Here is a 25356-nt window from a genome sequence, read left to right on the forward strand (position 1 = left end):
GAACAGGGAGGAGCTGTGAGAGACAGACGCTGGGAGAGGAAAGAAGGGAGGCAGACAGACAGACTGACTGCAAGAGCAAGTGAACAGAGGGAAAGAAAGAAGGGGACAGATTTCAGGGTTGGAGAAATTGGCCTTGCTCAGTTGACCTGCACAGAAGCCCAGTTCTAAACGGAGGAGATTCTGATCCTCAAGGCAGCAGAGGTCCCAGTTACTGAGTGCAGGTAGACAGGATGGCAGCGCGGATGTTGATGGTGTGTGTGCTGGGAAGTCTGCTTTGTCAGGTAAGACAAATTATCATTTTTTTAACGCTTGTTGTCAAACTAAATGAGCAAGATACGTTGACTTTTTTTTTTAGCCTTGGAGACCTTTGTTTTGGGTTGTATACCTCATGGGGAAAGTCTGTAAAGCTCAATGGATGAAAGAGGCTCAAAAGTAAGAACGTTAAAGTTTATCTTAGGTTTATAGTCTAATGGCATTTGAAGTTCTGTGGACTATGTTATCTACAGTTGTTATTTTCACCTTTGACAGAAAAAAAAACAGAGAACAGGTGCCAGAAACGTAAGGCATCAGAAGGGCTTCTGCTGCGGCTCCTTCTTATTGCTGGAAAAGTTTTAATAACAATTTCTTGTACTTTTGCAATAGATATTCTACTGCAGAGAAACTCCACTTGCACTTGAGTTTCAGTATCTCATTCTGCTTCTGTCTCTTACCCTGCTATATGGATCTCATTGAATCTACACCCAAAATTCAGAAAAATATGTCTCACTTCCTGCCCCTTCAGAGTGTGATCCCGGTCAGAAATTTCCCTGTTGGTTGCCCCACTCTTCAAATACACAGTTTATATTATTACCTGAGTGATGTCTCAAACCAAACACCAACTAATTTCCATCAATAGAGGCACAGAACGTGCTCTGCAATCAGAGGCTGAGTCCGATCTAAACACTTCATCCTGGTTGGAGAGAGGATGATGAAGTGTTTTGAGGAGACAGAGTCTCCAGATGTGTACAGAGGGCTCGGGGCATCATTAGGAGCCCCTGTCGGCATACACCATCATGAGTTTAAAAATGGATGACAATGTAAACTGAAATATCACCAACAGCACTTCCAACCACCATCAGTCTTTCTCTCTGTTTGGAGTAGTAATGCAGCCCATGCAGTAATGCAGTAATGAGTGAGTGGGCCTCCAGTGATTCTGAAGGGCAGTGTTGCCTGGATATGCGCCATAACTCAATGTAGATGTTGCAAGATGCTATATAGTTGTGACAGCAGTCTTCATTGTGAATGTTGTGCTGTTTTTTTGTGATTACTGTATAACTTTACCAAATTTATTTTGAAAAAAAAAAAAAAATCAAAGGAAAGAAAAGAAAATACAAGATGTTTGTTCAGGACATGGAAGTCATGGATCACTGAAACAACAACAGGAAAATCAGTTACAGCCTCTTATGACGTGCAAGACATATTTTGGGGGAAACCTAAAAAGCATTCTAAAAAGACCTATATAAACCCTAAAGCTTGACCTTAAAAATGAAGATCCACTTCTTCAGGCTGGATGCAGATATCAGAGCACAACTTAAGCTCTAGTGGTGGGGTTAGTGTTAAATTGCACCTTTACATGAGAGGCATGATAACTGAACTAAAAAGAAGTGGCTCTTCCCATTTATTTGGTGAGTTGTAAATGGAACAATCTGCTCCCCCAGAAATCAATCTTTGGTGTGGAATACTTCCAGAAAATGATTGAAAGGTGGCTCTGAACATTTGCAACCAGGCTCCTTCACATGGAAGAGCAGTGTTTTGTTTTTTAGCTGGCATCACTCACCTCAATTTCAAAGCCTTTCTCTAGTTAATGTTGCTGTGTTACAAAAGTTCTTACCCTGCACTTCGACCTCACTTGATAGTGACCATTAGGTCTGTTTTAAACTGCTCTGCTTAATATTTTCTTCCATTTAAGGAAATGATGGAAATTTATTGTGTTTGGCATTAGCAGCTCTAGCCCTGGAACCCTCAAAAAGAGTATGGGTGCATGAGGTAAAGGTTTAGTTTCTCCTCTGCCATTGTTGTTGACAAAGTTGATATCAAAAGTCCCATTACTCTCTGTCTTTGATTGATTGGTGAGGGAGAAGTGACTTTGATGATCATGGCAGGGTTCCAAAAGTTTAATTATTTTCAACTGAAAGCACTGTGAGCACAGCAACAAAAAACTGTCGACACTGTGGGCGTGAAAACACTGAACTGCATTGATTTTGTATTGAAAATAGGCACTGCCAGCACAAAATGCTCAGAGCCATAGTGGACTTCAAAGGCCACCTGGCCACCGGGCCACCCAAGAGTAGTAGTATTCAAAGCTACCATGCAAAAATACAGTGGCGTCAATATGGAAAAATGTATTTTAAGTGGCATATTCCTTTAATCAGTGGTTTTACATCTCTAATGTTGGCCTTTTAAAGAATGTCCAAGTGTTTATTTTTGTTTGTGTTGGTAGAGGACTGATGGGTAAGTGCTAAACAGTTGCTACAAGGTCACAAATGAGTAAATCAAAACCAAAGAGAAGAACTGATGTCATATTTCTATAACAATCATAGATCAGATAAAATGTGCTTTTCCAGTAGTCTGTTTTATCATTGTAAAGTTGTAAATAATGATTCCCAAAGGTTACAGGCCACCATGCCCAACAAATCCTAACCATGTTAGGACTGAACTCTATTCGGATACATGCATGATAAGAAGAACCAACCATTATCACAAATTCTAAAGATGTAGATTATCAGAATAAAAAAGATAGCTTTAAATCCAAATCAGGGGCTTTGCTGAGTGTCACCTGATAGCTTCCAGTTGTGTTCTTTTAATTGTCAGTATGCTGGTGATGTTTTGAATGTTGCTTTTCGGGCCTTCTGGGTGTATGTTGTTGTGAGAGGGGGGACCAGCCACAGCTGTTCCCAGATGCATACGTGATGCCATTTGTCTCGCTCTGTAATCCCCATTGGGGAAAGACGAGTGGGCCGCTGTTTGACCATGAAATCGGGTACAGATCAAGACTCTGTAGCAGTGGCCAGCTGGCGCTGAGGTCTCACTCATCGGAAACAATCAGTCAGAGGATTTAGAGTCTGAAACACAGGTCCTGCTGGGTGTGGATACCTGTGTGTTGTTTTACCCTGACTAATGTTTCATGAGGAGGAAAGGGCAACAAAACCAAAACATAAATGTAATCGACACAGTAAAGTGAGTCTGACTGAGACATGGACGACTAGTTGGTGACAGTTGTTTTAGGAATGGATAAGTAAATTAACTCATGTAGATACCCAAGAGGTATCATCACATTGCATGCATTAAAAGCTGTTTTTATAAGATGTTCATGCATATGTATATTATTGTTTTATTTTTGTTTTTTTAGCTTGTTGTAAGTGATATCTGTACTAAAACTAGGTTACAAAAATTTGTCTTCAAGCATTATGTGGTAGTAAAGATGAATCTAAAGTCCAAAACAAAAACAAACATCCACGATATAATTTAACTTCTCAATGAAATTAACTTGATGGTTAAAAGGTCAGTTAAAAATCAATCGAAGTATATGTTTTTCTTTCTCCTATCATTAGAAATTAAATCAGAGTTTAATTTGGAATTGTACTCCTCACACCAAGTCTGCTAGCACCCTTGAATATGGTCTTGTTTAATTCAGCAGTAAATGAAGAGCTTTCTGTGTATATATGATAGTATTGTTGTATAAGTTGTGCAAAACAGATTAAAATAGTAAAAGATCATTAACCAAAAAATAGAGAAAAGAAGTTGTCTTGAAATACATCCCTGAGGCATTCCGTTCAGCCGACTCAACAAATCTAGTCAGTGAATTTTAAGGAATCATTGGTTTAGGAAAATTAAATCTAGGACACATTTAGCAAATAAGAAAAAACTAAATTTAGAACACATTGGTAATCTAAAAAACTAAATCTAGAACACATACTGGTAATCTAAAAAACTAAATATAGAAGAAAAAACATATTGAGAGCAGATTTTAATATTATTAAGGTACTGTAAAAACTGATGACATTTGTTTTCAAATACTCTGACAATGGAATAATAGAAATATAGATGTAATTATCCAGACCCAATGCATCTCTGCCTCATCTATGAGAGGAGAAATAAATGCATATTTTCAAATAGCTTGCTATTAAAATGTGCATCCGATGGATCGTTAAGACAATGTGATGGCAAGTTGGACAACTTAAGTTCAGAATCGTTGCATTATGTAGGGCCTATATTTTTTTAGTAACTCCATGTTTATACCCCTGTTGAGCCCTACTTTTAGTCTCAATGTTTCAACCTTGCTCAGCATTCCCCAACCTCAGACATCTGTTCCAAGAGAGACTCACACTTGTAGTGGCACCATAAATAGGCCACCCATGCCAAACAGTCATGACTTAGCAAAGAGAATGGGTGTGGGACCAATACTGCTGGTGGGTGACTGACTAGGTGTATGTCTATGCTTGAGGACCAGTGACAGCAGTGACCGGAGGGACACCTGTGTGACCTAAAGCCCTTTGGCCAAAAAGACTGTCAGACATGTTGCCTGGCTGGACAGTGTTTTCTTGAGTTATTTAAGGACTTTTCTGCTCACACATACCTGGAGGGGAGACACTTTGGTCAGAAGAAGTTTAATACAGAGATAAACAGAGATACACACTCCTCTTAAAACTTAGAGTAGACTCTTTAAGGTGTTTTTTTTTACAGATACTCTTAAATGTTGTAAGGGGGAAAATAGAATTTAGCTGAATCGAATACTTGTCACTGTAAGCCTGTATTGCCAAATGTAACCCAAATGTACTTCTTATAAATTAAAACAGGCTTTCCTTTTAACGTAATACATTAAATGATTTATTCTGGAGAAAATTTTCCATGTTGTCAATCACTATCTATAATACAATAGGACTCATTTGTTCTCGAAAGCCAGCATCATCGAGGTAGAATCAAACTTTCTCCGACTCAGTGAACACTCCTTGGCAGAAGTGCTTAACAGCTCTTACTGTGAGGGCATATCATCCCCAAACAAGCTGTCCATACTTCTGTGAGGGCTCGAGGTGAAAGGCCAGGCTGTAAAGGTTTCTGGGAAAAGCCTCTAAAACAGTTAATCTGTATGTGGTGTCGTCGCTCTTTCTCTCAGAAAAGGAACTCTTTGGTCTAATTGGTAACATGATACTTTGGAGTTACTGAATCTCGGTCTGGTGAAAACATTAAGACCCAAGCAGATACTTGGTGGAGCCACAGTTTCCTCTTAAATTTCCCCTTGTCTCATGTGCAGATGGTCACTGACACTCAATAGACAACATTTCAATAATCGTATTGGTTTTAAAAAATGGAAATATAATTTATCAAAAATTAAAAACATTACATTTAAACCAACTTTAAAAAACATGGTTAAATCTCTTTTTTTTTTGTCAAGCCAGTGATGTGGTTTAATGGATGGCGGTGTTGATTTGTCAGTTTGCCGGTCACTCAGCCTGTCTATTGGTACCCCCACTTTGGTCTTGACTCAATATCTATTTGATGGATCGAGTGAAATTTTGTTTAAACATTCTTAGTCCCCAGAGGATAAATTCTACTGATTTAAATTATCTACCAGTTAGGTTGGAAGTTTATGTAAAGGGCACATCTTTTCCTGGATTGCCATGAAAATATATCGACATTCATGGTCCTCAGATTTTGTATCCTGATGGATTTGAAACATGTTCAGTGCCAAAAATTAAGTGTCTTACTGTAAATCTTCTCAAACGTTATAATTAAATACCCTTACCGATTTGAAAATCAATCCTCAGTTAACACATTGATTCTTTAAGTTACATTTATTTTATTTTATTATGCAATAAGCCAGGTGTTCTGGAGAAGATTTATAAACCTGCATTGATGCTAACACTGGTCTGCACCTCACTGTCTGTGCATTTAAACAAAGATTCTCATGTTAGCCATAGTGTCTGCATATCAGAAAGGACGTTGCTATATTTGGAAACACAACTGTGATGCAGGTGTTATTGATGTTGAGGTTAAGTGACAAGGCAGAATGTGTACTATGGAGGCTTGAGATCACATTTATATGTAACTATTTGCAAGTCTGAAGTATGGAAGCAGATAGCTATCAGGATTCATTAGTGTGGTTGACATGCACTGCTGGAATGTGAGCGTAAACATCTCTGTTCATGTGTAGATGACGATGGCTACAAAAAGTTAAATAGGTTCGGGACAAGAATATAGAACTAGCTAAGATTAGCCTGCCCTCTGACTCGGCCTGCAGATGCCACCCATGGTTGCCATTTTTCCCTGCATTGTTGAACAGCATGCCAAAGGATCACAGTATCAGATAACCAACCCACAGACATGACAGGGATCAAAGGTATTTCCCAAAATATTCAAAAATGTACCCAATATCTTTTGGAAGAAATATTGATGAGGCAATATATCTGACTCGAGTGAAACAATTATCAAATTGTTGGCGTCAAACAGACTTCCCCGCCAATTTGACTCACTGTGTAAATACTTTATGACTTCTCACAGGGGCTTTTATGACCCATGTTTGAAACATGAAAGGAAGTTTAAGAGACAAAGAAGATGTTTACAGCAGGATAAAAGAAGAAGAAAGCAGGATAATGTTGAAAAGTAATGAAACGAAGTTAAGAGATGTAACATGATTAAAAGTGAAACTGACAAATTGCATTGAATAAATTGTACATTAATCCTGCTTTTTAGCTGCATTTTATATTCTTCAATAAAGATATCATGATAAATCATTATACGATTGTCATGCAATATATTCATTATCAGTGAATCATTGTATTTTGATATTATCCTTATGGGCCACGTATGTATATCGTATTGTATTATATGATACACAGTATCATAAATTGTATCGTATCGATCGTATTCTCACATATCTTAATTTAGCCCACAATTCCCATCCCTACTGATCCTCTGTCTACTCTCATTACAATTTGAAATGAAACAGGTTTTCCATCAATATTTAGCAGGACAAAATGGAATTCTCAAAGGTTAAACAAAAACCTTTGAGACCCCTTTCACTTCCGGTTCTATAGATTTAGTATTTGAGCTGTAAAACACATGTGAACTAATGCTAAATCCAGTGAATTCCCACAGAAAAGAAGGAAGCAACAGAACTGTGTACATGCTTGTACGTGGGAGGGTGCTTGTTGATGCACATTCATGTATGTCAGCTTGTGTGTGTGAGAGAGAAAGCATGAATATCAGTGTGTCCATGAAATTCCTGCAGCAGAGCAGATCCGTAAGGTGACCCCAAACTCCTAGTCAGGTGCAGAGCTGAGCATAAAGGGGAATTTGTGAGTGTGAGGGGGAATGCGGGTGGGAAAGCACAGGATCTAAATCCATACTCAACAGCTGTTGTGTGAGTGTGTGTCTCACATGTGAGTTATGTGTGTGTGTGTGTGTGTGTGTGTGTGTGTTAGTGAGTGGGTAAATTTGTGTGAACTTATCTAAGACAGCAATGTGGTGAATGAGGGCTTGTGAAATGAGCATGCGTGTTTGTGTTTCCTGGTCCTGGGATGAATTTGCACCCAGATCAAAGCAAGCTTACAAAGACACGTATTAGTGAGTGAAACCTGAGGCCATGGCACGGCTTCCTCTCTGCCCCCCCCCCCCCCCCTCCACACACAATCCCATGGATTCCATATTACAGACAACCTCATAGTTGAAGCTATCGCACAGCTATTCAGTAAAGCCACTGGGAATGCAATAGCGCTGTGGGAGACTCTTTGCATGGTTTTGAACAGCTGCACAAATCTATAATGACATAATTTGATCCATCCAGGAAGTGAGTAATACTTGAATCAAAAACTACATTTCACGTCCAACTTCACTGATATACATAATGTCTTTTTATCAACTGCAATGCAATCAGTTTTAATGTTTTATAATCTGCATATACTTGTGAGTTTTCTATGTGATTTTCATGCTGTGTTTTTTTTTCATTCAGGTTTGGATTTCTGCAGAACCTTATCACACACAGGGAGAGCTCCATCCTCAGGCCCTTTACCCATGGAGAAATCAAGGAAACGGAATGGTCAGGGTGAAGAGAGACTGGATCATCCCTCCAATCAGAGTGCTGGAGAACAGCAAACAGGTTCCTGAAAACCTTGTCCAGGTAAAAATGTAAAATAAAAAGAATCTCACAAAATAATTTAATCAGAAGTTGTATTTCTGTCATGAAAGGTACTTAATTATAGGTTTAAAAAAAAACTTCAAGTCTATCCAAAAACAATAATCAGGAGTCATTGAATACAAGCAGATTTTGCTTGCTGCTATAATTAATCATGTTCGTACTGGTCATTAAAATATCCTATTCCGAAATTTGCTTTCAGTGTCAGTGATAAGGGACACAATCCGCCTTGAGAGCATTACACAGAGCTTGATATATCCGGAGCCTCATGCCAAGTGTATGTTAGCAACACAGCTGTTATATGCTTCAGCAATCTGAGTGTTAATAATCATGTACATTTATTGCCAAGTTACAGTCTTCTAAGTGCTAAATGTCCTCTTTTTTAACATTGTCTCTCACAGGAAGCTCAGGAAGCTCTGTTCTCACACATATACAGTTCACATTTATTGTAGACAAATACCACTCAAATTACATTTTCTATTTGAAACCATAGGAATACAAACAGGGATAGACAAAATCACCACTGTGAATAGTAAGCTTGTTAGCTACACATGCTAATGTTTGCGGCTTTAATTAGAGATCTTAAAGGCACAGTTTTATTGGATCCTGCACTTTTACAACAGTGTTTGGTTTTGGAGAGCTTAAAAAAGAATCCACCATTTAAATTTTGGTTGAATGAGGATCTCTCTTACTGCCCTAAACATCACTTCCAAGCCAAGTCAGTTTCTATTCACAGACAGTCCATCTGTAGAAAAGGGTTATTTGCTCCTTAATTTTGTTTCGACCAAACAATTCTGGGGACTTTTTTAAGAGGAACTATCTACTTGGGAGTTCCCTGAGAACTACACACCATGGGGACTTCAATTCTGTCTGCATTCGCACCACCATGGTGCTGCTTGATGTAAATTGTGTGTGAAATAACTTAAAGTTCTGAGAGTTTAGCATCCTATATGTAAATAAAATTTGTATTGTTGTATATCCCATAAATACTCCTTATTTATCTAATTAAGGCAAAGTGTTGATAAGATTTATATAATTAGACATATAAGATACAGGCCTAAGCGTTTTCGATTGCTGAGATCATATTGCGACTTATTAGAGATCTTGCATTTGTCTCATTTCTTTTTTTTACTTGAAGCTCAGATCTAGGATTGAGATGTGTGTCATCTTTGTCCTCGAAGAGATCTCAAAATGAGACATCTGGAAGACCAATTTAAGAACTCAGAATGTGAAACTAAACCTTCATTTAGAGACACATTTGAGAGCTTTTTGTAGTCTTATTTTTCCTCAAGCTTAGATCTTGAACAAAGACAACTGCAAGAAATACAAGAGATCTCACTTAGTTCTCACACAGGGCTCACGGTGATCCAGAACCATGTTTATGTCTCAGGATCGTCTTTAAGACAAATGAGGAAATGGACAAAATCTCCTTTTGGTCTTGACGAGTGCTCATTTTGTCTAGAAGCCATAGATAGACATTAATAAGATCTTATTAAACAAACTAAGCTACTAAATTTTACTTTGCTTTGGGAGCTGGTGGCATCTGTCATTTTACACACTTGAATGAAAATTGAACTTCTAAAAATGAAGGATTTGTAGTGTTTTCATCTGGAAACTAAATCATTGTCATGCAGATGATTAATAAGCTGATAGGTGACAGTGTTTAATTAGCTCTAGGCCTACAACACTTAATTTAAACATAACATGTTTAAAAGACACCTGAAATGTAAATGTTTTGTTCAGGCTGCCACAGACAACCAGTTAGCATATAAATCTTCCGCTACAAGTAGAAATATTGAGCAGTTTTAAAAGGTGATGAATAAGCATCACAGACCATGTGTCAATAAAAGTTAATGCAGAATGCATAAAATATAGACTCCTATAGCTATTCTTAGGTCAGAATCTCATTTCCTGCTGTTAGTCAAAGGCCTCTCTGAGCTTAAACACTCTTGTGTCAAGGTCCCTGACTGTCAACATACTCACATCTGGTGTTACAACACAAGCTTTACAATCCTTTACCCCCAACTCCCTATGAGGTTGCGAAGATGATAAATGTAATCTCCTACTTTTTGTGTTTAGATCAAATCGGACAAAATCTTTACAGGAGAGGTGATCTACAAGTTAGAAGGACCTGGAGTGGACCAGGAGCCCAAGAATCTGTTTGAGATTGATGACAAAACAGGAATAATCAGGAGCAAACGACCGCTGGACAGAGAGAAATACAGAAGTTTCACGGTAAGAGAGAATTGATGGGAGTGTATTTTAAAGACCAGGCACTTAAATTGTGCTTCACAGTACAATCAAGCAGAAATACCTAACACAAATCCAAAGGGACAATGAGACCCTACATGTGTTTCAGAGCATAGGTCCATGTGTTTGTCTCAAATCATTTATCAGTGTCATAGACACCGGCACAAACAGCCAGAGGTCACTTTTCCAAGGGCCTTTATGGGCATCTTGGGAGAAACTTCAGAGTGTTTCTTCCAGATGACTGGTGATGTAACGCATGAATTTAAACCAAACATCCTGCACATTTCTTTCTGCCATTTTCAGCATGTGTTGTGTACATACCCCACAAATACCCAAAGGAATATGTTGGACTTGTGGTAATTTGTTGTACATTTATCACGATTGGAGTGTTCACTCAGAATTAATATATTGTTTCTGTGTTTGTGTGTGTGTAGCTGAAAGCTTTTGCGCTGTCCCCCAGTGGTGAGAGGCTAGAGAACCCGACCATCATAGAGATAATGGTGCTGGATCAGAACGACAACCGACCAGCCTTCACCCAGAGCCAGTTTGTTGGCTCTGTCTCTGAGTTCTCAGTACCAGGTACATCCATGTATGCAGCTACTGCATTGTGTGTGCAGGTGTTTCATGAACACATAACCGTTTAAAGCTTCTGCAATCAATATTATATGAACACTGCATGTCATTACTATGTACATTTGGTGCAGGATACATGGATGATTATTAGTTTCCCTCAGCCTTAATCAGCTTTTTTTAAGGGTATTTCAGCTCATTGTTGTGGTTTTACAACCTAAAACATTTGAACTCACGCTTACATTGTTTACACCATCATATTCAGATTCCAGATTTCAAGCAGAATTGTATTTATATAACTACACCCACTTACCTGCACTATACAGAAGGCAGATGAGCAAGGCGAGTAGAAAGTGTACATAATGGAGTATTTAGCAGTTAAAAAGACAGATATTTTCCTCAGGGAATGGAAAGAGCTCCGACAAAAGCTAAAAAAAAAAAGGGATTCATATTTGGATTTCATGCCTAAATAAGCAAGCTTAAGTTGGAGAAATAAACATGCTTGTTTAGGCTGCTTACAAGGCGCCAAGAATGAATTGGTGATTACAGATTAAAAGTAATTCTGTAGTTTCTGACTTGCATTACTCAGTGGCTACAAGTGTCATATTTTTCAGTGAACTTGTGCAGCCTCAGCACAAGATTCACACCTCTGTGATTCATTCTGACAGATCTATCCAGCTGATTGAAGAATTACATTTCTTTGACAGGCACATCAGTGATGACAGTGTTGGCCACTGATGCAGATGACCCAATGACAGAAAACGCCTATCTCAGCTACTCCATCATTGGCCAGGAGAGCTTTCCTGCCAACGCTGTTACCAAGACGATGTTTGGTATTAACAACGAGACAGGAGCCATCTACACGAGGGATGTAGGCCTGGACCGAGAGGTAACACGCAGGTTAGGTTGAAGATGCTTGCAGATCATCATGTTATAGCTCATTTCCATAAAATGTGACATATTCTGTCATAGGTGGTGAAGAGTTTCCAATTAAAGCTGCAGATTGCTGATATGGGGGGAATGGGGCTTACAAGTGAAGGAGTGGCAATCATACATGTCACTGACATCAACAACCACGTTCCCCAGTTCAGCCCAGCCAATGTGAGTCTCACAACAATGTATAAGGCAGTCTTTCACTTGATATCTAAAACACCCAACTTACATTCATTAAACGTTAAGACTTTCATTGTTATTGCATCACTTCATAACACTTGATTGAATCTTTTGATCTGTGTTTTTATGTGTGGATCTATAGTACATTTGTACAGCTGAGGAGAACAGGAAGGACTATGAGATCGGCCGGGTTAATGTGACGGACAAAGATGATCCTGGAACAGGAAACTGGGAGGCCCAATACTCCATTTCAAACGACCCCGAAGGAAAATTTGCCATCAGCACAGATCCCGCCACCAACCAGGGTGTTTTGAGAGTGGTGAAGGTACAGTCTGATGATCTGATTCTGAAACTGTGTGAGGGAGGGGATGATTGTAAAGGATGTTAAAACAACATCAGAGACTCTGGGGCCAACCATTAATAGGTCACACCTTGTCATTTGCCTGTTGAAATTCTATATTATACATGAAACTATATTCAAGGTGTAGGGTTAGGGGTTAAGGGATGTGGGAGTTATGGATTTTGTGAAAATTAATTTCAGTTTAAAAAAACAAAAATGCAGTGAAGCCCTCAGACATAGCTCAACACCACCCTCTAGTGATGGAGTTTTGAAACTACAAGTTTCTGAGAAAAAGATGCTTTTTAGTTTTTTTTCAACATCAGATTCAGGTTTGTTGAATATGTAAATTACTTCTAAAATACTAAAAACGTTTTTTTTTTTTATTTAAACTGTGTGTTTAACCACATTTATTATTAATAAAGATTGATCATTTCGATTATTGGTACATTAAACCATTGTGAGGGGAAAGTCTTCTTTTCACAATAACTCCTTTCTTATCTGTTTTTTCATGCAGCCATTAGATTTTGAAGCACAGAGTCAGTACAAACTGATTCTGATGGTGGAAAATCTCAACCCTCTGAGCAGCAAGGCTCCCAACCTCCCAGTGAGCACAGCTACAGTGGTGGTGAGGGTTGTTAACGAGAACGAAGCTCCACATTTCATGGAGGACCCCATACGAATTGTGGTCCCCGAGTCTGTGGTCCCTGGGACTTTATTGAAAAGCAACATCGCCACTGACCCAGATAACTCAGACCTGAGGTATGGACACATTTGGATACATTTTGTGTTCTTAAAAATATATAGAAGTCGGTCAGTTTGTGAGTCTGTAACTTTCTCTTTGTGCTGTGTGGCAGGTACGAGATTAGCAGAGATCCTGAGAGGTGGCTGGACATAAACAGGGATACAGGAGACATCAGTGCCAGGAGAACATTTAACATGCGCTCTCCACATGTTAAAAGAAGTATCTACACTGCTGTTGTAAAGGTTACAGGTCAGTTTGGGGCTAAATTTGCCAACTAGGTCAAATAAGTATTGATTAAACACCTAACAAAAAAAACCAAACAAACATCAAATTACTATTCTAACTTAGTGTGTCAATGCTGTGTATGAACTTTGTCCTGTAGATGCAGATGGAGTGTCAACCACGGCCACAGTGCTCATCACACTGAAGGAGACCAATGACTTCCCGCCTCAGCTCGTCCCTCTGAGTGGCTCTGTATGTAAGGATGCAAGCCGGACTGGTTCGGGTCTGGTTTTGACTGCTGTGGATGAAGACCTTCCTCCACACGCTGCACCCTTCACATTTGAAATGCCCATGGATGGGTCAATCAACTGGACCGTCGTCCAAGTCAATGGCAAGGACAAACAATCAGGGTTAAGAATAGAGCCAGAGATGTTGCAGAATTGTTATTTTTTTTGTTTACCGTGAATCTCCCGGAATCATACATTTCTTCAATGTTTTTCCTTCTTCAGATACCCATGCTGTGCTCCATCCTCTCATGGAGCTGGAGGCAGGAGAGTATGCGGTCACAGTGTTGGTGTCAGACGCTGGCAGCCCGTTTCTGAGTGCCTACGCTCAGGTTAATGTGACTGTGTGTCCCTGTGACTCCTTTGGGGATTGCAGGTCTGAAGTGGGGGCTATCTTGGGCTCCAGTGTGGGGATCAGCTTCATCGCTCTCATGATCATCATAGCCTGTTTTGTTCTGTGTAAGTCTCACCTTGAACACATCATTCAGTCTTAGAAATCGTGGTTTTTCTTCACCAACAAGAACAATAAGAATACCTGATGCTAGTTCCTGATATTTTACAGACTTCACAACAAATCATTTTACAGAGATGATAACCAATACCCTCAATGATGATGTTAAACCACTTAATGTTTGACTATATGACCTTTAAAACAGGAATGAATTAGTAACTGCTATGTATTATTCCTGTTTAACTGCAGTGGTGCTCCTCCTTATGGCGGTGGCTGTGACCACCTGTGGAAGACGTCATCACATTAAGAAAGGAAAAGGTCTGCTTGTGGGGGAATCGGAAGACGACATCCGTGATAATGTTTTCAATTATGACGAGCAAGGAGGGGGCGAGGAGGACGAGGTAAGGTTAGACAGGTCTAAAAGAGTTCTTGACTTTGTTATGCAAACTAGGCATTGATTGTAGAATGCAGTGATACAATATGATTTAAAATCTTGCAGGTTGTATTTAATAGATGGTATGAAATAGTGTGATCATGTCTCCAAAAACTCTTACTTTTAGACCCTTGGCTTCATTTTTCTGGATTCATAAAGTACATGCACAGTAAATCTGTAGCCTGTCCCTCTCGCCTCGCAGAATGCCTTTAACATTGACCTGCTGTGGAATCCCCATGATATCCCTTCAACCCCGGGTTGCTACTACCCAGTGTCCGGTGTCCCTCGAGGAAAGCAGCCCCTCAGGAAGGATGCCCCACACAACCTGCCCTCACCCACGTACCCAAGGAGGCCTCCTGCAGACCCCACTGACATCGTGGACTTCATTAATGACGTGAGGAGCTTCTTTCATGACCCTTTCTTCCATAAAACGCTTTCAAAAACATAATAAAGAGAGAGCTTCTAATAGACCGACTAACGTTGGAGACAAAATCTTGCATTTTTCACGTTTTCTGATGCTGTTAAAAGTTTGATTGTATCTGTTATTTAAAACACAGTTCGAATGGTGAAAAGTTTGCATTGAATAAGTCCGTCTTACATTCTAATATGATTATACTTTGTGTAGGTACTGTTTTGAAGGCACAATTTAAAAAATCCCTTTATTTTCTGATATTAAATGTGAACTTTCTTTGGATTTCATGTAATTTATCTCAGATGTAAATTCAGAATTTGAAACAATAAGGTGTCACTGTCTTATGATAGTTGTTCATATTGAATGTGCTGTTCAGAATTTCAGAGTATGAATTATAAGGTTGTAAAGTTTTTTTTTTCCCAATCAAGCGTAATTTATTTTATGGCAATTAAAACTACATTCCAAGGACATTTCTTCAAAGCTCGGCAAGTAAAAAAAAAAAATGTAATTTTCTTCCCTCAGGGCCTGGAGGCAGCAGACAACGACCCGAATGTGCCTCCATACGACACTGCACTGATCTATGATTACGAGGGAGAGGGCTCACTGGCAGGCAGCCTCAGCTCCATTGCGTCAGGTAGCTCTGATGGAGACCAGGACTACGACTACCTCAACAACTGGGGACCACGCTTTCAAAAACTGGCCAATATGTATGACCCCCGTTAGGATGGAGAGAGAAAGAAGGGCTGTCTGATTCACCAGCAGTTTGGGACACAGAACACACGTCAGGGGTTTTCTTTTCTGGACAACAAATATTTTAGTCCAGGATGAGATTTGACAAGGGGGGGAAAAAAAACAACTATGCAAAACCGTGGGCGTTGAATCCAGTGTGCCGCGGGTTACTAGAGGATTATTTGGACACAGCTCACAGAATGGCTTGTTGCAAAGTTTTCAGGAAAAGTAACGGAGACAGTAAAATTGTGTTGGCATCATCAGCCAAAAGGAAAGGCTAATGGGAAACCGAATGTTTGTTGAAATGATGTCCATGTCTGTTGTTGTTTACCCTCAGATTTCAAATTGCTCAGGAATGACGCATACAACAAGCCTGAGATTTTAATTGTTTTAATGTATTTCTTTTTTTATATATGTTATTTTATAAGATAAATTTGCTTTGATATTGATTTTGACTGCTTTTCTTCTAAGATCATCAATCCTCCATTCCAGCATCTGTTAACATTTTTGGAGGCTTTCTCAGACAACCAGTAACATATATGAAAATATACAAAACACACAGCACCACACAACACTCAGTCATCACAGAGTTTGGAGGTAAGGACTATGAATTATTTTGTTTTCACATGTTCATCGAATTTAGATTTCACTGGTGTCTACAAAATAAATTGTAATCTTTTATCGAGTGTTTAATGTTTTGACTGCTACACATAAAACACACACATTTATGTAATTACTACACAAAGAGCAGAACATTATGTAAATAAAACTTTATTTTCATATGAAGCAACACTGTCCTTTGGGACTTCACATCAAATTGTAGCAATTTCAACCAAAACAAAGGAAAGTCCACAGAAACCTGTTCTATAGGCTCCATCTGCATTTCTGGCAGCAGAATAATAACTTATCATCAACATGTCGGGGGCTTCAGCCTTAAAGGGGTATTCCAAAAATGTGGAAATGTTCCTCATTAACAAGGCATTCCAATTTTTTGGACCTTTTGTTTTTGACCCGATTCAAATGCACACTGTTCACTATTAACGTCCACAGCAACCTACAACAACCTGTACTTTACCGCAGTCTCTACTGCAGCTAACTCAAGTACCAGAGACACTAATGCTAAATTCACATGTTTGTGTCGAAGCAAACCTTCCAAATGATTTCAAATATATTGCATACAAATCAAGTCATCTTTGACAAAGTGGACAAGAGAATCATTTGGTTTGCACTTTGTTAGCAGTTCTTCTGCTATGTCATTATGTGCAGAAGTGAATACATGAAATATTCAAGTCCAAACGTTTACGGTACACGCCTGGTGTGTCTGCATTTAAATGACTCCACACCAGCACACAGTGTTTGGGAATTCTGTCATGTAGAATATTATTGTTGGTTGCACATACAGTAAGAGTCGATCAGTGAGCTTTTCTATATTATCTGCACCGTAGGAAATTTAGTGCTTTTATGGAATAATAGAGCCAAACTGGCTTGTTCTAGCCCGTTTCAGATAATCTTAATGGGTCAGCTATTTTGCACAAAAGTCTGCATGTACTAACTTTAATGGTTTTGCTTTCAGGTATATATAAAGCTTTAAAGGAAGAATTAAAGCCACATTCATCCAGCCCCTGACAATCGCAGCAAAATGCAGCATTTGTGAAATAACTATGAGACCTGCATTCTACTCTCAGACCATCTGTGGATCCATGTCTTCGTCTGTGTGTTTGCGGGGAGGTGGTGGAGGTTCGTCTTCTCCTGTGTCCTGTTTGTCCCTCTCAGCCTCCAGCCAGCTCTGTGGCATGATCATTTTCTTGGGCCCATGTGGTGGTGGACCAAGCAGGGCTTCGATGTCCTCGTAGTTCACCACCTCACGCTCTAACAGTGCGTTTGCCAACTGGAAACACCAGAGTGTCATGAATTAAAACACTACACCAAAAGGCAAGACTAAAGTGCTCAATAACAGAGAAAACACAACATTTATCATGAAGGAAAGATCTACTGACCAAAGTAAGCTTGTCTCTGTTGTCAAGCAGCAGCTTTTCTGTGTGTCTGTAAGCACGAGCTATCAAAATCTTAGCCTCCTGAAAGAGGGAAAAAAGTTTATAATAAATAACATGTAACATATCAACTGTGCTGTAGAGAAAGAAAAAAACAGACAATGAGTATTCAATTAAAAAACACAAAGTTAAAACTAATTTCCTCAGCGTTTAGTGTGCTATTATTGGCTAACAAGGAACTCCTCATCTAATAAAAGAACCCACGTGATCCATCTGCTGCTGCAGGCCCTGGCTGAAAGGACGACGTCCAACGGCACCTTGCTCCTCTGTTTCCGGGAACGACACCTGGCCAACACTATCACTCATGCCGTACTGCTTCACCATGGAGTAGGCCACACGTGTCACCTTACGCAAGTCATCTTGAGCTCCTGGAGACACAGAAGGAGGGTAAATAACTTTCAGTTCAGAAGTGTTTATATTGGGACGTTCTTCAGATTCTTAGCTAAAAGTTCCATTTAGAGCCGAGTGCAGATCAGAGTTTAATCTGTAGCAAAAAAAAATTACTATCAACATAATAAGTAACAGAGTGTGTGTGCAATGGTCAGGATAATGCATTGAAATGAATTGCATCTACAAATAGACTCTATAATGTACTGTACACAGCAAATATCTAAAAGGTGGACTGTACCTGTTGTAACCTTGTTGAAGGTGATAGCCTCAGCAGTTCTCCCTCCTAGAGCCATACACATCCTCTCAAACAGCTGCTCCTTGGTGAACAGGAACTGGTCCCGAGGTAAGATCTGGGCAAATCCCAGGGCTGCATTAGTCCGTGGGGCAATTGACACCTGTAGGGGAAAAAGAAAAAAAAAAGTGATCATGTAGGTATTGTAGTTACTTTCTTTACTACAGACCTCATTCACTGAAATGTTAAAAGTCATGACATTTTTAAGAGCTTCATATTTTGTTTTTCCGGAGCCTTGCTGTAATTGCAAAGAGCAAACTGCCACATCCCCATATGATCATGGAGGAAAAGTGGAGTTCTTGTTTGGAAGAAACATGGATCCTACACCAAAAAAAAAGCAAAACAGTTTTTTGATTGATCATTGTGAACAAAAAGTGTAAATGATGGAACCAAAAAAAACACAATTTTCCAAATTATTTTTCAGGAGCGATAAATAGAAAAGAAACATAAGGGTTGAGCTACATAAACTGTGGCAATGAATGTTTTTTCTCCTGAGAAAAGGACTGTGACCAAGGTGAAAAGGAAGTGAACTGGACATTAAACTTCACCACAGAACAGAAGAAAGAAGGACAACGAGTATAGGACAAAAGACCACGTGGCCAATATTGAAAACATTAGCCAAACATCCACGAGTGAGATATGTCAAGAAACTGGAACGAAAGACATCCAACAAGTTCTTTCCCAAAGTGGTCATTCATCTCATCATTGTGCAGATTAAGCGCTGATTTGTTGTGCCGTTTGTGAAAGATATTTGTGTCCATCAGTGTTATACAAACATTATTTGAACCGTTGGTCAGGTTGTGTAAAGAAATATTTTTGCTTGATTATAAATGCACTGAAGCTAGAATTGTTGACAGCTTATCGGGCATACAAAAACAATGGATGTGTTAATCAAGGGCTACATGTTTAACACCTAGTTGGATGTCCCTGTCGGCTTTGACACATATTCAGATGTGTGAATGACAGAGGGAGAGAAAAAAAAAAAGAAATCACAGCCCAGCAGAGAAAAAGAAAAAAAATGGCCAGAGTAGTTTGATGATTCACAAGATATTTGGACTAATTGTTTGACATAAACTTGGCATACATCTGATGCTAACAGCTTCCATAGCATCATACAGAAAATTGTAATATACAAACATCACACATTTACAATAATGTGTTGGAGTACGTATTTGTACAGAAAGAACCATAAAACGCCTACACCACATGCTGGAGTGGACACAAAGCAATGTGTTACCTTCATGACGGCCTCTGTGTGCTCAAGCAGCCATCCCACTATGGCATGTCCAGACTCATGGAAGGCAACCACCCGCTGCTCCTCTTTGGACAGGATCTTATTCTTCTTTACACTTCCTGAAGACACGTACACACAAATACACACGGGGGTTGTCACATTTAGGGAGAGAAGAAGCCAAGAAGATTCATAACAATCACTATTTTTCCAACGAAAGAACGTACCTGCTATGACTCTCTCCACTGCATACTCAAAGTTAAAAGTGTCGATTGACTTGTGGCCCTCTCTGGCAGCATGCAAGGCGGCTTCATTACAAATGTTGGCAATGTCTGCACCTGAAGCGACAAAGTGAGCTGGTGAAATGACTTCCTGATAACCTCATTCAGGAATCACACGTGAGCAAACCTCAAAAGTATTGTGTTAGGTCTAAAAATGTTTCATTTCTGTTGATCAAAACCTCTTTTTTTTTTTTTTTATTATTACTGACGGCCAATCTTTTGGTACTTAAAGATAAACAAGAGGACATAATAGTTGATGTGTAAATACCACTGAAGCCGGGTGTGAGCTCGGCCAGACGCAGAGAGTAGACGACTGCTGGCTGGGTCAGTTTCAAGATCTTTAAATGTTGCTCAAAGATCTCCTTCCTCTCCTGAGAGGAAACAAAACAAAATGAAATAAGAACTGCATGAAATGAAAAAGTCCTGCACAGTTCAAAAAGTTTGGTTAGCCCAAGAGCACAGTGTTTGTTTGCTTGATAGCGTATAATGAAACAGCGTGATAGGGTTAGCAAGAAAAGGGACACTTAAAAAGGTGTAATGACACACAGCCCTGTGTATACATAGACGAGTGTAAAACATGTGTACATGATAAGATTGAAATTCATAAAAGCATTTCTTTCATGATTCTAAATTGAGGTATATTTACTTTTGACACAGTATGTGTGTTTTGCAGCAGTTAATTAACAAGAAGTTGATCTAACTAAATTAAAGAACAAACTAAATAGCAGATATATTTTCACATCTTTAGCCACGCCATCATCACTGTTTAAGTCGACTGGTTTCTGTAGGTGTTGAAGACTACCTGCAGTGTGGGCAGGTCTATGAAGATGTGCCTGTCCAGTCTGCCAGGTCTCATAAGTGCATTGTCCAAGATATCTGCTCTGTTAGTGGAAGCAAGCACAATGACGTGGTCTGTCGTTCCCATTCCTGCAATGAAGAAATGGTACAAAGTTACATTGTTCTGTCTGAAAAGTACACCTTGTGACAGTTTGACTTTGAGATGTGATGATCTTTTAATATTTTGTTTTAGGGATGCCAGCCAGGTCTCTCTCCTGGCATTTAAGATAAGTCGGTTGTTTTTTGTCGTTTTAAGTTTTTGTTGAGTTTTTTGTTTGGATTATTTGAACCAAAGCGTCACACAGAGTGTACACCCTTACATTAAATGACAAAACCCCACAAATAGAAACTCCACAACCAATGTAATTCAAAGCAAAATAGTCGTATATTAATGAAACCATGATATCCGTGAAACCACAATATAAACTCAAACACTCAACCCACACTCAAAAAATAACCAATACTCAATATCCCACAATCCCTCAGTCCTAACAAAGTAAAAAAGAAACAGTCCAACTCAAAATTCCACTTTGGGTTTTTACTCAGTTCCAACAAAAAGTGGGGAAAAGAGCTTCAGTTCAGTTTATGAAAAGAAACAAAATAATATCTACCTTTCAGTGAAATAAAGAAGTCAGTTTTAGCTGTAGGCTTCTCACTTCAGTCAGTCAGTCTGTCAAAAAGTCCATTCGTGTTTTGTGTTTGGATTACAGGTGAAGAGTGAATGAGAACGATCCGTGAGTGTTATGGAGATGAGGATGATCGGAGTTGTTGATGACGATAAAAAATGAGAGAAGGGATTAACTGCCTTACTTATTTTCTAACATGCTATTAAGCGTGTTTTTCCGACCATCTTTCTGTAACTCTCAGCTCTCCTCTCCTGCTGCTCTCTCTCCTGCTCAGCCCGAGTGAATGAAATACAGGGGAGAACTGAATGGGGCGCGAACGGTGAGCGAATCGGTGAGTAGACAGAGGGAAGTGGGTGTGAATGTAGGCGATTTGGGGGTGGTAAAAACAACAGAGCGTCCACGTTGTCACAACCTCTCAGGACAACAAAACACCTACTCTGAAATCCTTCATTTACTCACCATCCATCTCTACCAGCAGCTGGTTGAGGGTCTGCTCCTCTTCTGTATTTGAGAAACCGGACATGTTGTTGGAGCGCTTCTTTCCTACGGCATCAATCTCATCGATGTAGACGATGCAGGGAGCTCGGCTTCGAGCCTCCTTGAACAGACTCCTGACTCTAGCAGCACCAAGGCCTACAACACAATCAAAGTCACGTCAAAAATGGCAGATAGGGTGACACAGTTTCCATAGAACAATAATATCATATGCAACAATACCTGCTACCAAAGTGAATGTCAGCATTTTCTTATGTGCTGGTGCTGTCTTTACATACCTCCAATGACCTCCACAAACTCAGAGCCTGCCATAGCCAGAAAGGGCACCTGAGCCTCTGTGGCTACAGCTTTAGCCAGCAGGGTCTTCCCACAGCCTGGAGGCCCAAGCAGCAGTGAACCTTTGGGAACTTTGGCTCCCAGCTGGAGGTATCGTTCTGGATTCTAACAACCAATTACATCAACATTTTTAGTTTAATATTTCAACTTTTGGAAAAAAGAGAGAGAAGGTTTTCCAAACGTCAGTTCATCATGCAGTTATTGTAGCAAATAGTGAACTAAAACATTATATTAGATTCACCTTGTCCTTAGATTGAGTGCAAAATGTGTGCTTTATGTAAAGGAACATGATTAAAGAACTATGCAGGGCAAAAGATATCATGGTGATGATTGTCTTACCTTAAGGTAGTCCACAAATTCCTTCACTTCCATCTTAGCCTCGTGCATGCCTGCTACATCTTTGAAACTCACACCTTTACCTGACTTGCCGTCCACAATAGTGAACTTGGCCATCTTCAGCTGATTCTGTTAAGTGTGTCGCAACATACAATCAAAAGGATAGTTTAAGTAATGGAACTTAATAAGGACCCTTAATGTGCACAAAACACTTTGATTGTGTGGTCTTCACTTACAAAAGCACTGAAGCCCCCCTCTCGGCCCCCCATGCCTGCCAGTCGAAAGATATACCAGAGAATAGCCACGCCCACTGCAGCCATCCCCAGAGCATAGACTGCACTGCAAAGTGAACAGATTTCAAATCATTCTTCACTACAAAGTAAGAGAACATTGGCATTCAAGACATTGAAAATCCAATGGGAGCTGTTTTCCAACTTGAAAAATAAACAGTCTGTTTATATGTCCAGTATATAACAACCCAAAACACATTTGATTTGATTTAAAGCCTGCTCTTAAAGATCGTGTTCTTACTTTGCAAAGAATCCAGTGCGTTTGTAGGACACCGGTATCCTGTCCTTAGTGTCAATATTCAGTTCCTCTTCAGCAGCTCTGAGCTTCTCCTCAAACTTGTCTATGTTTGCAACCTGCATTCTGTACATGAGTGCCAACCTCTGCAAAGCAAGACAGACAGCAGGAAATGAGAGGTTAGTTTGCTCCAGTAAAAGTTCACATCCTTTCTAATGATCTGTAATGTAGCATTAAATAATGGTGGATAGTACAACATACAGGCCTCCCAAAGATAATTGCTCCAGGATGAAGATAAATTTCTACAATGTCACTCTCGGGGACAACTTGCACACGGGACACCTCTCCCTTGGCCAGCATCTCATTGACAAAGTCATTCCAGGAGATGTTGCCACCGCTGGTATTAATGGAGTTCATCAGGCTCATGATAAGTGCAATGATGAAGAGGGCCCGAAGACGCTCCCGGTACATCTGGTCATCCTGCTCACGTCGTTTCTTCTCCTCTAAAAGGTGAGACATATTGTAAGAGAAATGAATAAAGATGACCAGAGAAAGAAATTACTTAATCACCTATAGATGTGGTGTTTTTACAGAGCAGCCATGTTTAAAGCAGCCGATTCAATTTAGCACTGACCTTCATCTTCTTCTGGAGTTTTTCCCTTTGGTTCATTACTTTTATTTTTTTCCTGTTTGCTCTGCGATGTACTGAAGAAGTTTGTAGCCCCTGAAATCCATGTGTTCATCATTTTATGAGGATGAGAAAGTATCTTATATGCAATTATTAAAATCGATTCAACATTAGGAATAAAAATCATACAAAAAGGTATTCAAATGGCATGTTTACCTAATAGATTTGCCAAACCAACAGGGTTCCTCAGCAGGTGGCTCCTGATTAACTCTTTGTAGACTCCCTCCATGCCAGGACCCAAAGGTTTGTGGAGAAGACTACAAAAATGGAAGCATTGGGTAAACTTTTTATGTCATTTACAAAAAAAAACAAAAAAAACACTGTTATTACACTGATAAACATCATGGTTTGTAAATGACAAATAATGGAACCAGTGATTGTCATGTTCTCTAGACTATTTCCACAGACTTTATATTATATTATATTTGATGTATCACTCGCATTTAAATGTCAAATTCTGCTAAAAACAAAATGTTTTTTTTGTCCCACTGAAGCAGAATCTCGTTTTTCTTCCCTTTATTTACATAAGTAGAGGTCATCAATGAATAGCTGCAAGTATACACATCCCCAATTCACAGACAGTAAATTGGAAAAAAGTCACAACTAGCCAGCTGTGATTATAAGCCAAATGATTCAACTATTAAGTTAGACGATATACCAAACTTACTTGAATGATTTTCTGTTGCCGACTTGTAAGAGTCCGGTCTGTTTTCTGAAAAGCATCTTTCTGATATTTTCCCATCTTGATAGCACATTTCTAACATTTCCGCTGTTTGCTGATATGTAAGAACTTCGCTTTGAGAGAGTCCATAGTAAATCTCGACTGTATTTTCTGCACAGCGCGGCACGGTGCAGCAACAACAAGGCTGACATGATGTCTCTTATCACTGAATATAGATTATTAACTCATCGAATGCGATGCCATAGCTATGAGTGGTCTATTAAGCTAAAACTGTGTGTCATAACACGTTTGTTTATCTTCACCCTGACTTGCAGCTAGTAGCTTCAGTAGCTCGCTATGTTATTTAACCCAACAGAGGAGAGAGCAAAGATGTCAGCTCGAAATCAACAATACAGCAGCAGCACTCCCCGGTCTCCTGCTGCAAGGGTAAGACTGCAAAAAACAAAACCTATTTACTTTTATTACGATGTATTAGTAATTGCTGTTTAAAAAAAAATAGCGATTCATCTCTACTATAGATGCAATGCTTAAAATTGTAACACATCTCGGAGGCTTTGAAATATCTTTGTCTTGAACTTTCAACTTCAACCCTCAAAACTTCCGTGTTGTTCTTCAAGCACCTGCTAGCTGCGCGTAGGTTTGCGCAGGGTTTTCCCACAGACACCACTGCGGTGTATTTTTCAGTCAGTTGTACATTTACCTTTGAGTAACTTGCTTTATACTAACGCTAATTCATGAACCGTTTTAAGTGTACAACGTAGTTAAGTAAAAACCCACACCTTTCCTAAATACAGGGACATTCACTCACTGCGCAATCCAACAATTTGGTTCAGTTATGTAATTACCCTTGATACCGAGCAGACAATTTAA

General features: G+C 39.4%; 2 protein-coding genes across 2 annotated transcripts; one reads left to right on the top strand and one right to left on the bottom strand.

The window, feature by feature from the left end:
- The first annotated feature begins 7 nt into the window (after nucleotides 1-7).
- Nucleotides 8-16165, top strand: cdh15 (cadherin 15, type 1, M-cadherin (myotubule)). The gene is made up of 14 exons (XM_020632549.3): nucleotides 8-281; nucleotides 7988-8155; nucleotides 10250-10405; nucleotides 10855-10999; nucleotides 11698-11879; nucleotides 11963-12091; nucleotides 12246-12428; nucleotides 12958-13202; nucleotides 13298-13434; nucleotides 13568-13798; nucleotides 13917-14150; nucleotides 14392-14543; nucleotides 14778-14969; nucleotides 15510-16165. Exons 1-14 carry the CDS (start codon nucleotides 231-233, stop codon nucleotides 15708-15710), a joined length of 2406 nt encoding a protein of 801 aa, XP_020488205.2. The 5' UTR covers nucleotides 8-230; the 3' UTR covers nucleotides 15711-16165.
- Nucleotides 16166-16471: 306 nt separating this feature from the next.
- Nucleotides 16472-25058, bottom strand: spg7 (SPG7 matrix AAA peptidase subunit, paraplegin). Its single transcript, XM_020632538.3, has 17 exons — nucleotides 24472-25058; nucleotides 23961-24061; nucleotides 23751-23840; nucleotides 23378-23619; nucleotides 23123-23262; nucleotides 22828-22930; nucleotides 22595-22720; nucleotides 22198-22360; nucleotides 21884-22057; nucleotides 20764-20888; nucleotides 20230-20332; nucleotides 19908-20018; nucleotides 19687-19802; nucleotides 18396-18552; nucleotides 17972-18135; nucleotides 17714-17791; nucleotides 16472-17604 (listed from the first exon to the last, which is right to left on the bottom strand). Exons 1-17 carry the CDS (start codon nucleotides 24675-24677, stop codon nucleotides 17398-17400), a joined length of 2406 nt encoding a protein of 801 aa, XP_020488194.1. The 5' UTR covers nucleotides 24678-25058; the 3' UTR covers nucleotides 16472-17397.
- Nucleotides 25059-25356: the final 298 nt, after the last annotated feature.

Source organism: Labrus bergylta, chromosome 3 (genome assembly GCF_963930695.1).
Source record: "Labrus bergylta chromosome 3, fLabBer1.1, whole genome shotgun sequence".
NCBI classification, from domain to species: domain Eukaryota; kingdom Metazoa; phylum Chordata; class Actinopteri; order Labriformes; family Labridae; genus Labrus; species Labrus bergylta.

Excerpts from the sequence above, each read along its gene's own strand:
- cdh15 (XM_020632549.3), top strand. The coding sequence starts at position 231 with ATGGCAGCGCGGATGTTGATGGTGTGTGTGCTGGGAAGTCTGCTTTGT. Across the intron at positions 282-7,987 it reads TGGGAAGTCTGCTTTGTCAG|GTTTGGATTTCTGCAGAACC; the intron begins GTAAGACAAATT and ends TTTTTCATTCAG. Across the intron at positions 14,970-15,509 it reads TCGTGGACTTCATTAATGAC|GGCCTGGAGGCAGCAGACAA; the intron begins GTGAGGAGCTTC and ends TTCTTCCCTCAG.
- spg7 (XM_020632538.3), bottom strand. The coding sequence starts at position 24,677 with ATGTCAGCCTTGTTGTTGCTGCACCGTGCCGCGCTGTGCAGAAAATAC. Across the intron at positions 23,841-23,960 it reads TGGTTTGGCAAATCTATTAG|GGGCTACAAACTTCTTCAGT; the intron begins GTAAACATGCCA and ends CATGGATTTCAG. Across the intron at positions 18,136-18,395 it reads CTTCAACAAGGTTACAACAG|GAGCTCAAGATGACTTGCGT; the intron begins GTACAGTCCACC and ends CTGTGTCTCCAG.